At 52.6% G+C, this 13253-nt stretch overlaps 1 protein-coding gene across 1 annotated transcript in view; it reads left to right on the forward strand.

The window, feature by feature from the left end:
- HIVEP3 (HIVEP zinc finger 3) overlaps positions 1-13253 on the forward strand; it is a 410518-nt gene that overhangs the window by 351985 nt on the left and 45280 nt on the right. Inside the window, exons 4-5 of the mRNA XM_081492346.1 lie at positions 1360-6960; positions 11320-11465. Coding sequence (XP_081348472.1) covers positions 1900-6960; positions 11320-11465 — 5207 coding nt within the window. The 5' untranslated portion in view covers positions 1360-1899. The remainder of the gene's footprint in view (positions 1-1359; positions 6961-11319; positions 11466-13253) is intronic.

The raw sequence follows: 13253 nt of genomic DNA on the forward strand, positions 1-13253 counted from the left end.
GTCTTTCAGAGTATTCTATGAAAGTAGAAAGTGGGAACTTTTCAAGACAGCATCAGCAAACACCCAGTGAAAATAAAGGTGAGGTCAAGAAGGGTGCCTGTGGTCAGTATGCCAGGGGCAGAGCACGCCTACAGGAGAGGGAAGAAGGCTATAGAGACACCGGTCACTCTCCCAGACCTTCACCCAGGATATGGACACCTGCGAGGTGGCTGGGGAACAAAATCTGGCAGTAGGGAGCCTGGATTCAAGTTCAAGCCCTACCTTTTAAGAACATAGGACCTTAACAGGCCACCCTCCCCCTGCAGTCCTTAGTTTCATCCACTGGAAAATAAGATGGCTGGCGGGACAAAGTTCACAGTGACTTGTAGCTTTGAAATTCTGTCTGTACTCTTGGGGAAAAGGGCCCTACAATGCCCTCAGAGCCCAGGAAGCCTTGGCTGCCCAACTTTCAGCTGACCCTGGCAGGGCAGACATATTTCAGGCTTCACTCTGACCAGCTTTGCCTCAGTTTGACAAGGACCTCTGTTCTGAGCCACTTCTAGGGTATCCCTGGGCCACTGACTGGACAAAGAAAGGCTGGAAAGCGGAGGAAGCTTCCAGAATGACCTTCCAGCTATTGCTTAGTGGCTCTGGTGGTCACCCTGTGTTAGACTGTGAACCACTGCAGGGATGGTGGTTTTAGCTTTTTCATTAAACGCCAGGCTTGGGAAGTGAGTTAGCAATGGTTTGCAAAGCCACAAGCCTGGATACCTTCAGAACCCAGGGCCAGAGAGAGAAATACTAACCTGAGAACAGTCCCTCTCATAGAAAGCTCATCTCCAGATAACCGACCAGCCCCAACTCTTGCACTGGCCACGGGACCAGCCGGCATTCATCCAGTGGCATCCATGTCCATTTTCATGTTGGATGTACTGCAGCTTGAGATGGAGTTGAGCCAGGAATTGCTATTATTTCATAGATATTATTTCATTTCATAGGTGATGCAACTGAGGCTTAGGGAGCTGAAACCTACTCAGAGTTGCTCTCTGAGCAGAGACTGGAATCCAAGCCTGTCATCCCTAAGTGCCGCATGGTTCCCAGAGTCTGCTCTGCTCCTGACGCCCCACAGAGCCACAGTCCTCAGAACCACAGTGGACATTCAGAGTCACTGGCACCTCTGGAAATGTGGGCAGAGGAGGTGCCAAGAGTGCTTTGGTGCACAGGGTCCGGGGCTGTGGGTTTGGGTTGCGTCTCCCTGGTTAACCTTTAGGGATCACACCAGGTCTCACCGGAGCTGCATGAGCTGTGGATGAGTTGCAGTAACTCTCTCTTCTCTTCTCTTTGTGTGTGTATTTCTGTGTGTGTGCTCTGGTCAAGTAGAAGAGCGTGAATTCCCCTCTGCGACCGTTCATCTCCAACACCGGACGAAAGGGCAGAAGAGGCGGGACGGAGCTGCCCGAGACATCCAGCGTGGCTTCTCTCGTGCCGGGACCAGGGATGCCTGGACCATGCACACAGCCGTTTCTAGCTGTCCACGGATCGCATAGCACACGGGGGACTTGTGGGGGGCCACTTGCCACTGCCAACTGAAACAATATGATGGCGACTCTGACATCCTTCATGACGTTTCCACGACAGACATTCAGGCAGAAAGTGCTGGTGCATTTTCTGTCTGTGAAGTAGAGGGCCATGCCTCACCAATGTGAATAGTCTGGGCCCTGATGACCTGCCCTGAGTCCACTTACAGCCAGTGACACTTGGAAAAAAATTTTAGAAACTCCCCAAACCACCTTGGGTTTGACTTCCGTAGCTCTTGACCAATGTTACCCAAGCCAGACGCCTCCTTGGGACGTTTGGATTATTCATAAATGCGGCCTGCTCCGACCCTCCCTGAATAGCATCTGAAGTCCTGTGGAGGTCATGGATCCTGAACAAAGTGTCAAGGGCACCAAGAAGGCTGAGGGAAGTCCCCGGAAGCGGCTGACCAAAGGAGAGGCCATCCAGACCAGTGTCTCATCCAGCACCCCGTACCCTGGCAGCAGCACAGCCGCCACTCAAGAGGGCCCCCTCCAAGAGCTACTAGCCCCGCAGCCCTTCCCGGGCTCCTCATCGGTTCTTAGGGAAGGCTCTCAGGAGAAAACAGGCCAGCCACAGAAGCCCCCCAAGAGGTCCTCCATCGAAGCCTCGGTCCACATCTCCCAGCTTCCGCAGCACCCTCTGACACCAGCATTCATGTCGCCCGGCAAACCCGAGCATCTCCTAGAGGGGTCCACATGGCAGCTGGTCGACCCCATGAGACCTGGACCTTCAGGCTCTTTTGTAACCCCTGGGCTCCATTCTCAAAGCCAGCTCCTTCCTTCCCATGCTTCCATCATTCCTCCTGAGGACCTGCCTGGCATCCCCAAAGTCTTTGTGCCCCGTCCCTCCCAGGTCTCCTTGAAGCCCACGGAAGAGGCACACAAGAAGGAGAGGAAACCACAGAAGCCCGGCAAGTATATATGCCAATACTGCAGCCGCCCCTGTGCCAAGCCCAGTGTGCTCCAGAAACACATCCGCTCACACACAGGCGAGAGGCCCTACCCCTGCGGCCCCTGTGGCTTCTCCTTCAAGACCAAGAGTAACCTCTACAAGCACAGGAAGTCCCATGCCCACCGCATCAAAGCCGGCCTGGCCTCGGGAATGGGTGGCGAGATGTATCCCCCAGGGCTGGAGATGGAGAGGATCCCTGGGGAAGAGTTTGAGGAGCCCACCGAGGGAGAAAGCACAGATTCGGAAGAAGAGACGGGCACCACATCCACGCACCCCACAGAGCTCTCCCCGAGGCCCAAGCACCCACTCCTGTCCAGCAGTTTGTACAGCTCTGGGAGCCAGGGTTCCAGCCACGAACGCTGTTCCTTGTCCCAGTCCAGCTCAGCCCCATCGCTTGAGGACCCTGCTCCCTTTGCGGAACCCTCATCCGAACACCCCCTGAGTCATAAACCTGAAGACACCCACACGATAAAGCAGAAGCTGGCCCTCCGCTTGAGTGAGAGGAAGAAGGTGATCGATGAGCAGGCGTTCCTGAGCCCGGGCAGCAAAGGCAGCACTGAATCTGGGTATTTCTCACGTTCTGAGAGCGCTGAACAGCAGGTCAGCCCCCCAAACACCAATGCCAGGTCCTATGCCGAGATCATCTTTGGCAAGTGCGGGAGGATCGGGCAGCGGACTGCCATGCTGACGGCCACCTCCACCCAGCCCCTCCTGCCCCTGTCCACCGAAGACAAGCCCAGCCTGGTGCCTCTTTCCGTGCCCCGGACACAGGTGATTGAGCATATCACCAAACTCATCACCATCAATGAGGCTGTGGTGGACACCAGCGAGATAGACAGTGTGAAGCCCAGGAGGAGCTCGCTGTCGCGGCGGAGCAGCATGGAGTCACCCAAATCCAGCCTCTACCGAGAGCCACTGTCCTCCCACAGCGAGAAGGCAAAGCCCGAACAATCACTGCTGAGCCTCCAGCACCCGCCCAGCACCACCCCCCCTGTGCCTCTGCTGAGAAGCCACTCAATGCCTTCTGCCACCTGCACCCTCAGTACCCCCCACCACACCTTCCGAGGCAGCTACTCCTTCGACGACCACGTCGCCGACTCGGAAGCCCCGAGCCGCAGCAGTCAACTGTTTACCTCCCACCCCCGGATGCTCAAGCGCCAGCCGGCCATCGAACTACCTTTGGGCGGAGAGTACAGTTCTGAGGAGGCAGGGCCCAGCAGCAAAGACACAGCCTCCAAGCCCACAGATGAACCGGAACCCAAGGAAAGCGACCTCACCAAAAAGACCAAGAAGGGTTTGAAAACGAAAGGGGTGATCTATGAATGTAACATATGTGGTGCTCGGTACAAGAAAAGGGACAACTATGAGGCCCATAAAAAGTACTACTGCTCAGAGCTTCAGATGGCAAAGCCAGTCACCGTGGGTGCTCATGCGTCTCCGGAGGCCGAAAAGAGCCAGGCCGAGCATGAGCCCTGGTCCAAGATGATGCATTACAAACTGGGGACCACCTTGGAACTCACCCCACTGAGGAAAAGGAGGAAAGAGAAGAGCCTCGGGGATGAGGAGGAGCCGCCCGGCTTTGAGTCCACAAAGAGTCAATTCGGCAGCCCTGGGCCTTCAGAGGCTGTGCGGAACCTTCCCATGGAGTCCAGCAAGTCACCAGCAGAGCTGAGTAAGTCAGTACCCTCCCTGGAGGGATCCGCAGGCTTCCAGCCAAGGACTCCAAAGCCAGGGTCCAGTTCAGAATCAGGGAAGGAGAGGAGAACCACGTCCAAAGAAATTTCTGTCATCCAGCACACCAGCTCCTTTGAGAAATCTGACTCTCTGGAGCAGCCTAGCGGTTTGGAAGGGGAAGACAAGTCTGTGGCCCCCTTCTCATCACCCCCGCCCGCCCCGCATGGACGCTCGGCCCACTCCCTGCAGCCCAGGTTGGTCCGCCAGCCCAACATTCAGGTTCCCGAAATCCTGGTGACTGAGGAGCCCGACCGGCCAGACACAGAGCCGGAGCCTCCCCCTAAGGAGCCGGAGAAGACAGAGGAGTTCCAGTGGCCCCAGCGCAGCCAGACGCTTGCCCAGCTCCCAGCTGAGAAGCTGCCACCCAAGAAGAAGAGACTGCGCCTGGCAGAGATGGCCCAGTCATCGGGGGAGTCCAGCTTTGAGTCCTCCGTGCCTCTGTCTCGCAGCCCGAGCCAGGAGAGCAGTGTCTCACTGAGCGGGTCCAGCCGCTCTGCCTCCTTCGAGAGAGATGACCATGGAAAACCTGAAGCCGCTGGGCCCTCATCAGACACACGCTCCAAACCCTTGGGCACCCACATGCTGACCGTCCCCAGCCACCACCCGCATGCCCGTGAGATGCGGAGGTCAGCCTCAGAACAGAGCCCCAACGTCTCCCACTCCACCCATATGACCGAGACACGCAGCAAATCCTTCGACTATGGCAGCTTGTCCTTGACAGGCCCTTCGGCAACAACTCCAGCAGCTCCAGTGGCCTCAGCAGCCCCACCAGAGAGAAGAAAATGCTTTTTGGTGAGACAAGCTTCTCTGAGCAGGCCTCCTGAAACCGAGCCAGAGGCCACCCCCAAGGGAAGACAGGAGAGTGAGGAACCGAAACCCTCATCCAGTAAATCTTTGGCCAAAGGCGCATTGCCCCCAGTTTCCTCTGCAGCCACCTCGCACAGCGGGCACCCGGGAGGCAAGAGCCAGGTGCAGGACAGACCAGCGCTGGGGGCCACTCCGCCCTACACAGAAGCACTGCAGGTGTTCCCCCACCCCATTGCTCAGCTCCCGTTGCAGGAGAAACCCTACCTGCCCCCGCCTGTCTCCCTTTTCTCCTTCCAGCACCTCCTACAGCATGAGCCAGGACAGTCTTCAGAGTTCTTCCCCACCCAGGCCATGTCCAGCCTGCTCTCCACACCATACTCCATGCCCCCCCTTCCTCCCTCCTTATTTCAAGCCCCCCCACTTCCTCTTCAACCTACTGTTCTACACCCGGGCCAGCTCCACCTCCCCCAGCTCATGCCTCACCCAGCCAACATCCCGTTCCGGCAACCCCCTTCATTTCTCCCCATGCCTTACCCTGCCTCCTCAGCACTTTCTTCTGGGTTTTTCCTGCCTCTGCAATCCCAGTTCACCCTTCAGCTCCCTGGTGAAGTGGAAAGCCACGTGCCCCAGATCAAAACTAGCCTGGCCACGCTGGCAACAGGAACCCCTGGCCTCTCCCCCAGCACAGAATACAGCAGTGACATCCAGCTGCCTACTGTGGCTCCCCCATCCAGCTGCTCAGCACCCACATCAGCCCTTCCGCTGGCCCTGCCTGCCTGTCCAGACACCATGGTGTCTCTAGTTGTGCCCGTCCGCATCCAGACCAACATGCCGTCCTATGGGAGTGCCATGTATACCAGTCTCTCCCAGATCCTGGTTACCCAGTCCCAAGGCAGCTCAGCAACTGTGGCTCTTCCCAAGTTCGAGGAACCCTCATGCAAGGGGACGTCTGTGTGTGGGGCAGATGTGTATGAGGTCGGGCCCAGACTGGCTGGAGTAAGTGAAGAACAGAGCAGAGGTTTCCTGACTCCATTCCTGAGAGTGCCTGTGACATTACCTGAAAGAAAAGGCACTTCCCTAGCATCAGAAAGTGTCTTGAGCCTGGAGGGGAGTTCATCAACAGTGGGAGGAAGCAAACGTGTCCTTTCACCAGCTGGCAGCCTTGAACTTACCATGGAAACCCAGCAGCAAAAAAGAGTGAAGGAAGAGGAGGCTTCTAAGGCAGATGAAAAATTTGAACTTGTGAAACCATGCAGCGTGGTGCTTAGCAGCACCGAGGATAGCAAGAGATCAGAGAAGTCCCGCTTGGGCAGCCAGGGCCAGGGCAGGAGGGAACTAGAAACACTCCCCAGCCTGTCCTCAGATCCATCTGACCCAAAGGAAGTTCCTCCCCTTCCACAGCCCTCATTGCCCCATGTGACAGCCTCAGGTTCAGAGGCTTTGAAGGAATATGCCCAACCATCTGGTAAACCTCACCAAAGAGGATTACTCCCATCAAGTGTGAAGAAAGAAGATTCCAAGGAACAAGCTGACCTCCCTCCACTGGCACCTCCCAGCTCACAGCCTCTGTCAGAAACATCCCCCAGACCAGCCAAGTTGCAAGAAGGTACGGACTCAAAGAAGGTACTGCAGTTCCCCAGCCTCCACACAACCACTAATGTCAGTTGGTGCTATTTAAACTACATTAAGCCAAATCACATCCAGCATGCAGATAGGAGGTCCTCTGTTTACGCTGGTTGGTGCATAAGTTTGTACAACCCCAACCTTCCAGGGGTTTCCACTAAAGCTGCTTTGTCCCTCCTGAGGTCTAAGCAGAAGGTGAGCAAAGAGACATACACCATGGCCACAGCTCCACATCCTGAGACAGGAAGGCTTGTGCCATCAAGCTCCCGCAAGCCCCGCATGACAGAGGTGAGTTCAGTCTTGTTTTTCTTCTACCCACTGATTGCAAAAACCTTTGCTGAGCTTTTAAAGCCACATTCTCCTCAAGGTCCATTTGCAAAATGAGAGCCAACTGAGTGGGCAGATTTCCTCTCTATCAGCTGTGACTGGTCACCTTATTTATTGGATTTCTTTGTCAGTGTCCCTCATATCATTGGACTAGATGCATCTCAATAAAGTGAACTTTAAAGTGGCCCACTTTCCCATTAGCTTCTATTGAAATATCAAAGAAACAATCTCATCCAAAAGACTGAGTTGGAAAACCTTGCTGATGGGAATGCCTGCAACAGTTTGAGAATTTTATGCCCCTCCAACATATATTTCTTCCTTATGGTGTTAGTCTTTCCTGCTTTTTCTTATTCTCCGCATCTACTATTTCTGTTCTCTGGTTCCACTTGAGATTTTCTCAGAGAGTCTAGAGTTTGACAAAAAAGACTCCTGAAATATTCTTTTTTTCTTTTATGTGAGTAGAAGAGCAAATAGAGCTTACCTGTAGTATCCCTCTTTACCAGTAGGTGACAATTCCACAGCTTGACTCATCTGTGCTGGAGGTAGTGCACAACACTGGCTATGCTCATGTTTTCTCCTCCATTGCTTCTGACTTGAGGCTCCGTTAGGAGGCATAAAATCTTGATCTCTGTAAGTTCAGGAGGATTGATATTTGATAATTCCAAGTTTGCTTCAGACTGGTAACACCTCAGTGACAAGGCCAGCGTAAGAATTCAAGTCATGATGTGCTATGCTGACTTGATATGTGTGGAATAACAGTTGGTCTTATTGGTTGAGTAGCCTCACCGTGCCAGGCATTGTTCTGGGCACTTGAATCCAGTTGATGTTCGCCGCCGCCTGTGAGGTAGCAGTACCATTTCCATTTTGTAGATGAGGGAACTGAGAGTCATAAGGTGAGAGAGGTCCAGGTCACATGGCAAGTATTTGGCAAACCCAGAATTTGAACCCAGACCTGTCTGACTCCAAAGAGCCTATTTTCTTCTTTCAATTATTCGAGGAAAGAAGACTGTAAAAGTGACTGCAAATTTAAAGATCTTCATTAGTAAGTCTTTAGAACAGATCCTTTGACCAAATAAATCCCCCTAAACTAAATCCTGATTATAGATAAATGAACAAACTATGTTCATTAACTTCTGTATTTGCATCCTCCTCTTTTATTGAGTGATGCTTGTGCATTGAATTTCTCCCTAGCTCACCTGGATATTCTTCACCAAACTGTTTCCCAAATTCATTCTCTAAATATCCTTGTCAGTCTACAGACATCCTTAAATGAGGTTTCCACTTTTGCTATAAACATCATGACTGATTTTCTCTCCAGTGCCTCTTACTGGCTGTGGCTACTCCCAAGATGCTGTGGTAATTATATTCATACTTAGAACTTATTGTGCAGCTACTATATACCAAGTACTATGCCCAACATGACTTTCTTCCTCACAACCACATTGATAAAGTTCTATATCATTATTTGATGGATAAAGAGACCAAAGCATAAAGAAGTCAGGCAACTTGCACCAGGTCCCAGACATAGTAATTGGCCTGGATTCAAAACTAGATCTCATCCTAAAGTCCTTTTGGATGATCTGAATGGCTCCTCTATTTTAATGACTGAACACTGAAAGGTGGTTTAAGAAAAACAAGGAATTAATTTGGCTTAACTGGGTTTGACAACCATTTGTTTAAAATGCTGCTTTCCTTAAATGAGCTGCAACTTTTTCCTGGGAATATCTCATTTGGTTCACTTGGATCAGCTGGTAAAGAATCCGCCTGCAATGCAGGAGACCTGGGTTCGATCCCTGGGTTGGGAAGATCTCCTGGAGAAGGGCATGGGAGCCCACTTGAGTATTCTGGCCTGGAGAATTACATAGACTGTATAGTCCATGGGGTCACAAAGAGTCAGACATGACTGAAGACTTTCACTTAAACACTTAAATTTAGCATGTTTCCTACCAGAAGCTCACCAGTCTGGTACATTACTGTAACTGCATAGCCCACTGCTTGATGCCTTTCTACAATCATCCCTCTCTCTGGTCTCTGCTTGCATATCTCCAGTGATGGCATGCTCACCATCCCTTAGTACAACCCAACTCATCTTTGGACACTGCTTTAAGAAAGTTCCCTATTATACTGACCTGACATTTGTCATCCCATAGCTTCCATTCACTGTTAGTAGCTCTGAAAAGGCCCTTTGGGCGATATCAGCATTACAAAGCTCTTCCTAACCATCTTTATGCAGGTCTAGGCCACTCAATCAGGTTTGCGTTTGGTCACATATATTTTTTTTTTCATGTTTAAGCCATGGAAAAACCCAAACTTATACAATAGTTCATGTTGCAGCCACATTTCGTTCCCCAAGTTTCTCCTGCCTTTTTTCTCCTTGGAGATAATTTTGACAACTGCATGCACTATTGCAAGTTAATACAGATTTAGAACAAAGCCTTCAGTGCCAGATTGCCCAAATTTGAGTTCCCCAATCTCACTTACTAATTGACTTTGGGTCAGTTACTTAACCTCTCTGTGCCTTGGTTTCCTCATCAGTAAGACAGAGATAATAAGCTGTAAGATAGAAAATACTTAGCTCATAGGAATGCAGAGATAATTAAATGAGTTAAAATATGCAAGATGTGTTTACAACAGTGATTGGCACATTGGCACTTGATAATCACTATCTATAGTTACTCACATTATTAACTTTAAAACTTAAAGTGGATCCCTGGTCCCCTGCTCAGTTCCAACCATGTTTCCTGGTAGTGTCTGATGCCACCAATACCAGCCTCCTCCAGCTTGGATCTGACATCACAGCTGGTTGTAAGACAGAAGGCATCCATCAACCTGAGAGAGGCCTCTTGGTCATTCCGTGGATGGCCCAGATGGCAGGCTGAGGTCGAAGTAAAAACAGCATGCTCTGAAAACCCATGCTGCTGCTGCTGCTGCTAAGTCGCTTCAGTTGTGTCCGACTCTATGCGACCCCATAGACAGCAGCCCACCAGGCTCCGCCGTCCCTGGGATTCTCCAGGCAAGAATACTGGAGTGGGTTGCCATTTCCTTCTCCAGTGCATGAAAGGGAAAAGTGGAAGTGAAGTCGCTCAGTCATGTCCGACTCTTAGTGACCCCATGGACTGTAGCCTACCAGGCTCCTCTGTCCATGGGATTCTCCAGGCAAGAGTACTGGAGTGGGGTGCCATTGCCTGAAAACCCATGAGTATTGCATAAAATCAGATATCTTCTGCCAAAACAGCAGACCATACCCTCACTTGGTTTCCACTCCCCATCTCCAATTCTAAAGAGATTGTCAGGAATCACTGAATCATTGAAGCTGACCCTGGAATGAATCTCTAAAATGATCTAATCTTGACTCTAAGCCTCAGAGAGGTGAAGTAATCCACCCAAGGTTGGCTCAGCATGCAGTGGCCTGCATGATGCTAGAACTCAGAATCCTTGATTCCCAATCAGCTACTTTTCTGTTCAGCCCCTTGTAGGAGCAGGTATGGTGGCTGAAGCAGGGACTTCTGTCCGTAGGTTGTCCCAGCACCAGGAGACACAGTTGCTGCTCCTACTGGCTATAAACAGGGCAGTTACTCCTGACCTTAATGAAATGGCATGAAGTAGGATGAGAATATCACTGCCAGCCCCAGCCCCCAGCCCCCAGCTCCCAGCCCAGCATCACTGCTCCCTATTAAAGGCGCACTCACCCCTGCCACCATCGGAGGATCTAAGGGACAGGTTATCCAGCCAGCTCTTAACGTCAAGGCCTATAGCTCATGAAGAGAATAGGTTCGCTAAAATGCTCGCCCTCCAGACACGTGCCCATTAGTAGACAGCACAGCTCTCTGTGTCCAGCTCTGACAGCAGTGGTGGGTGGGGTTAGGGCCTTCAGGAGATCTGCTTTCTGCTCCTAAAAATGCCCTTGACTTGCTCTGTGGCCTTGACTTTCTGATGTATAAAGGAGAATTGGGCCAGTTAATCTTCAAAGGTGAAGTCTTTGTTTCTGTATGCAGCATTCCTCACACGCCTTCTCTGAGGTTGGCATGACCCAGGGGACTAAGATGAGGATCTGTCCCCAGAAGCCCCTAGACTAGTGTGAAAAAAGAGAGCAAACACAGCTCTCGTGGGAAGGCCTGGTCTGCCCCTGAGAAAGGCCTGGGCAGAGTCCCGGTTCTGCCTTCACCTCTGGGGATTTGTTTCCCTTCTTCTGTAAAGTGGGGCTAGTAGCATCTCGTCATTGGGTAGAGGGAGGATGAAGTGAGCCACGGTGAAGCGTGGGCATCATTCCATGACAATGTGTTAACCAGCCGTGATTTTGTCGTTCCTGCGGTGGACCAGGTTCGCCTCCCTTCGCTGGTTTCCCCGGAAGGACAGAAAGAGATAGCTAGAGTGGAGAAAGAAGAGGAGAAGAGAGGGAAGCCAGAGGAGGACGCTCCTGCCTCCAAGAGAGGGGAGCCGGCGAGGATCAAAATCTTCGAAGGAGGGTAAGAATTATGTTTGGTTTGCAGTGTCTGCTCTCCATGCAGTAAGCGCTCGTGCCTGCCTGCAGGCTGAGGGTGGTGCCTGTGTTCTGTGTTCGGAACGGTGGTCTATGTTCAGAGGTGGTGAGCATCTCATCGGGCAAGGCTGTGCCCACAGGAGCCCTGGGCTTCCCCCCTTCCAGGAAGTGCCATCTTTGTGGGACTTGCTGGCCACCTCTGTTAAGGAACATTGGCTCCTTGGTGGGGTGTGGGGGACACTAGGTGTATGCTGGGAACTGGAACCATCTGGGTCTTCCCCCAGCCCCTCTTGCCTCAGATGCTGGCTGGGTTCCTAGACCCTACGTTGGGGTTGATAGTGACCCTCCCGGGTCCTATGCGGACTGCCGTCTACCTTGGTGCATGTTCTGCAGAAGTCACCTCTGTCCTGCCCAAGCAGCCATGGTGACAGGTCTGGGTGTCCCATGGGCTCTGCCGGCTGAGCTGTTTACAGGGCTGATGGTGCACTGCACTCATCAGCTGTACATACCAGTCTCTGGGTCTCTTCTCGGACTGGCCAGGTCCAGGACTTATCAGTTGGTAAACATTTAGAGTAACACCCCTGGTTTTTCACCTTTGGTGCTTTGTGTTTGTAAACCTAATGACTGAAACATCTCAGAACTCTCAGCTGTGGGGCTCTCGGGGCTCCCAGCAGGGTGCCTGGTTCCAGGCCTGCTCTGTGGAAGTGTCGTGCGAGCTGTGTTCTGTGTGACCACATGTGTGCTCCCTGGGATGTGGGTGTCTGCACGCAGGTCCTGTGGTGTCTGTCTCAGGGTCCTGTGTCTGTGTCCCCAGTGTAATCAACGCAGCCCTCTTCCTACTCAGTCCTGAGGGATAACGGCGTGGAGGAAAACCTGCCTCCCAGAGAGGAGGGTCCCCAGGAACCCATGTCCCCAGGAACATGGAATGTCACTGGGGCCTACAACCCTCCAGCACTTGCAGGTGCCCAACTCACAAGGTCAAAGTGGGAGGTGCCAGGTTCCTCTGGAGCATTGGGAGAGGAGACAGTGCCCAGCTCCTGAGGCCACTGGTGGGCATCCTTTGGCATTGACCAGCAGGGTCTCCCAGGAGAAGGGGTGTTTGAAAACTGAACTTGGGGACTTGTGTTGTCACAGCAATAGGGAGGGGGGTCAGGGATGGCAAGCATCCTGCAATGGCAAGGACATGTCCCCAAAGGGGAGAAATATCTTGCCCAGAGTTCCCGTAACTGCTCCATTGAGAAACACTAGACCAGCGGGTTTTCGAAACACTCTTTCCACCTGGGGACTGGCGGGTTTCCTCTTCTGCTACTTGGTTAGAGCGCCCCCGTGTGTCTCTGTGTTCTCACATCATCGGATCCCCCAAAGGCCACGTAAGACTTCAACCCAGGATTGGTGGATCAGTCACAGCCTTCTCCCCGCAGCTTCAAGGACCATCTGTGGGGCCCCAGGGGCGGCTGAATGTCAGCTGGTGTGAACAAAGGGGTTTGCTTCTGCCTTGAGAGGCAGCAGTCCCCAGACTGGAGATCTGATTCCCCGAGGCAGCTCCCTGCTGCCCTGGTTCCCCTGGAAGTCTGAGCCCCGAAAGGGCAGCTGGCAGGAGCCTCTCCCCAGCCCAGTTAGTTCGCAGCTCCAGCCGCCCCCCAGAGTCTCTGCCACACGGTCTACCTTCAGCTGAGGGGTGAAGGCCACGTCTGTGTCCTCTTCTCCTCTTCCTGCGGTCTGGCCAGGGGTCCCCACTCTAACCCACCCCCACCATTCCATCCAGGTCATCACT

The sequence above is a fragment of the Giraffa tippelskirchi genome, chromosome 5, assembly GCF_054371585.1.
Source record: "Giraffa tippelskirchi isolate mGirTip1 chromosome 5, T2T-mGirTip1v1.2.pri, whole genome shotgun sequence".
Taxonomy (NCBI): domain Eukaryota; kingdom Metazoa; phylum Chordata; class Mammalia; order Artiodactyla; family Giraffidae; genus Giraffa; species Giraffa tippelskirchi.